The sequence below is a fragment of the Quercus lobata genome, chromosome 8, assembly GCF_001633185.2.
Source record: "Quercus lobata isolate SW786 chromosome 8, ValleyOak3.0 Primary Assembly, whole genome shotgun sequence".
Taxonomy (NCBI): Eukaryota; Viridiplantae; Streptophyta; class Magnoliopsida; order Fagales; family Fagaceae; genus Quercus; species Quercus lobata.
Window position 1 is genome coordinate 6,182,127 of NC_044911.1, and position 3,510 is coordinate 6,185,636.

The 3,510-nt window shown below is 38.2% G+C and overlaps 1 protein-coding gene across 1 annotated transcript; it reads left to right on the top strand.

The window, feature by feature from the left end:
* The first annotated feature begins 728 nt into the window (after positions 1 to 728).
* Positions 729 to 3,065, top strand: LOC115956213. The gene is made up of 2 exons (XM_031074654.1): positions 729 to 2,329; positions 2,417 to 3,065. The coding sequence occupies exons 1-2, from the start codon at positions 729 to 731 to the stop codon at positions 3,063 to 3,065; spliced, it is 2,250 nt and encodes a 749-aa protein (XP_030930514.1).
* Positions 3,066 to 3,510: the final 445 nt, after the last annotated feature.

The following is a 3,510-nucleotide window of genomic DNA, read 5'->3' on the forward strand; positions in this document are numbered from 1 at the left end:
CGGCCGAAACGGCCGAGTCAGGCCGAAATTAAAAAAAAAAAAAAAAAAAAGGTGCAAAACGCACCGTATGACTAAACCTAAGTACCCAGACCCCCTCAAACCCTCACATTTCGTCCAAAACTCTCAAAGGCCCTCTCTCACTCCGCCCCTCATCTCCCTTCTCTGTGTGTGTCACTGTGCTCCGTCCCTCATCTCTATTCTCTGCGTTTTGAGCTTTCTGTGAGTGCTGTGTGCACACTGCACTGCTTCAGCCTTCAGGTGTGCTCTCTCTCTACTCTTTTCTTGAATTTTTATTCTTTGTTCTTTACAATTTCTCTCTGAATCTGAAAATTTATATCCTTGACTGCTTGCTGTGTTTTTTTACTTGTTTTTTCAATTATTTCTTGTGGGAGTTAAAGGGTTTTGTTAACATGTGATTTGTGATTTGTGGTTTGTGGGAGTTAAAGGGTTCTGTGTTTGTTTGCTGTGAACGTGGTTGCTGTGTTCTGGTTGCTGTGTTTTTTTTACTGTGAACTTGGTTTAATTTATCATTAATTTATTGTGTTAATAGTTATTATTTGTAGGTTATTTGTGGGAGTTAAATGGTTTTTTTGGTTCTGTGGTTTTGTATTTTTTTGCTGTGAACCTGGCTGCTGTGTTTTGTTGCTGTGAACTTGGTTTGATTTATCATTAATTTATTTAGTTAATAGTTATTATTTGTAGGTTAAATTGAATCTATTGAATTTACAATGGACGAAGTTAATAGCACAGAAAGTTCACAAGAAGTGTCAAATGCTGAATCTCCTCTTTGGCAGTATGTGACTAAAGTAGAAAAACCGGCTGGTGCATCTGTTAAATCTGGTGGAAACACATATTTTAAGTGCAACTATTGTGATGTAGTTTTTATGGGATCCTATTCTAGGGTTAAGGCTCATTTATTACAAATTTCCGGCAAAGGTATTAGAGCATGCCGTAATGTGTCAAAGAGCCATAGGTTGGAAATGCAGCGAATGCATGATCAAGTTGAGGCTAATAAGTTAGAGCAAGAACAGAGAAGTCAAATTCCTTTACCCCCACCTCCCCCAGGCCGTGGGATACCTATTTCCCCATTTCGGAGACAAGAAGGGAGTGATAGTAGTCATAGTACAAATCCGGTTGATGCTAAGAGGAGGAAGGTGACTATGAATACTACTTTGGAGAAAGCATTTCAGAATAATGCTAGACATGATTTAGATAGTAGAATTGCTAGGATGTTTTACACCGGTGGGCTTCTATTTAACTTTGCAAGGAACCCACATTATCGTAGTTCCTATGCATTTGCTGCTACTCATAGCATTCTGGGTTATCTTCCTCCTGGATACAATGCTTTGAGAACAACACTTTTGCAAAAGGAAAGAGCTCATGTTGAAAGACTCTTGAAACCAATTAAGGACTCTTGGCTTGAAAATGGTGTAAGTATAGTTTCTGATGGATGGTCAGATCCACAAAGGAGGCCTCTTATTAATGTTATGGCTGTATCAGATGGGGGTCCAGTATTTATAAAGGCAATTGATGGGTCAGGTGAGTTCAAAGATAAGCATTACATTGCTGGGGTGTTGAAGGATGCTATCAAAGAGATTGGACATGAAAAAGTTGTCCAAGTCATCACTGATAATGCAAATGTGATGAAGGCTGCTGGAGCTCTTATTGAGGGTGAGTATCCAAAAATATTTTGGACACCTTGTGTTGTCCACACTCTCAATCTAGCTTTGAAAAATATTTGTGCAGCAAAAAATACTGAAAAGAATGAAGTTACATATGAGGAATGTAGTTGGATTACACGTGTTGCTGATGGTGCATCCTTCATACGTGTTTTTATCATGAACCATTCTATGAGGTTGGCAATGTTTAATGAATTTTGTCCATTAAAATTGCTCCAAGTTGCTGATACTAGGTTTGCTTCGGTGGTTGTAACATTAAAAAGGTTGAAGTTGATAAAAAGATGTCTTCAAGCCATGGCTATTAGTGACCAATGGGCTTCTTATAGGGAGGATGACGTTGGAAAAGCTCAAAAGGTGAAAGTTATGATTCTAAGTGATCTTTGGTGGGATAATATTGATTATATCCTTGAATTCACGGCACCCATTTATGATATGCTACGAATAGCCGACACAGATAAGCCTTGTCTTCATCTTGTGTATGAGATGTGGGATTCCATGATAGAGAAGGTGAAAGCAGTGATATATCGGCATGAAGGCTTGGAAGATGATCAATATAGCTCATTTTGGGTTGTGGTGTATGATATACTCATTGATCGGTGGACTAAAAATTCTACACCACTACATTGCTTGGCTCATTCCTTAAATCCTAAGTAAGTACATTTATTATCTATTTTCCTTAGTTCACCCTTTAGTAAAACACACATTTGATCTATATTTGTTTTTTAATCTTTAACTAGGTATTATTCCATTGAATGGATTTCGGAGAATCCAAAACGCATCCCTCCACATCGGGATCATGAAATTTCTATGGAAAGAAGCAAGTGTTTGGAGCGATACTTTGAAGATGAGAATGATTTAACGGTGGTGAAGTATGAGTTTGCTAAATTTTCAGGAGGGAGGTTTCCTTCACCAAGTGCCTTGACAGATAGGTGGACCTTACTACCTTTGGTTTGGTGGCAATACCATGACTCCGCATTTCCAACTCTTCAAACCCTTGCCCTTAAACTTCTTGGACAACCTTGCTCATCCTCATGTGCTGAGAGAAATTGGAGCACGTACAAATTCATTCATTCCTTAAAAAGAAACAAAATGGCTCCTGCACGTGCTGAGGATTTGGTATATGTGCATTCTAATCTTCGACTCTTGTCAAGGCGCAATGAAGAGTACATACATACCGCAACAAAGATGTGGAATATTGCAGGAGACTCTTGGAATGAGAGCGACATGCATGGAGGAGCTGGAATTCTTGAGAATGCAGCTCTTACACTTGATGAGCCAGAGTTGGAGGCTATAGTTATTGGGAATGTTAACACTAGTGCTACTACTAGTGAAAGTGAAGTTCGAAGTGAAGCTATTGATCTTGAGGATGATGATATTTGTGTTTGATTGTTTTGTTGATTATCTTTTATTTTGTTTTAGTTTCAAACTTATGAGTTGTATTCTAATTTCCAAACATCATGGAATGTTTTAGTTTCAATATTGTGGATTATATTTAATTTATGAACATCATGTTTTAGTTGTTATCTACTATTGCTCTTAAATTTGGTATTTGTTTATATAATGTGAAAAAGTAAAAGTATGCTTAGCAATATATTAAACATATATTATAAAAATATTTTTAATAATTTTTTAATCGCCGAGTCCTGCCGCACCCGCACCCACCTTTTTCAAAAATTGCCGAGTCCCGCACCCGCACCCGCACCCGCACCCGAGTCCCGAAACGCACCCGTGCTTCATAGTAATAAACTAAGGCTAAATCAATCTTGTTGCCTCACCAAAGATCTGCAGAAGATGGCAGTGGAGAGTTGGAATGAAATCCGTAAAAGCAATC

What these genes read in the sequence shown, in the direction of transcription:
- LOC115956213 (XM_031074654.1), top strand. Translation starts at nt 729, where the DNA reads ATGGACGAAGTTAATAGCACAGAAAGTTCACAAGAAGTGTCAAATGCT. An exon ending in GCTCATTCCTTAAATCCTAA is followed by an intron (nt 2,330 to 2,416) that starts GTAAGTACATTT and finishes ATCTTTAACTAG; the next exon opens with GTATTATTCCATTGAATGGA.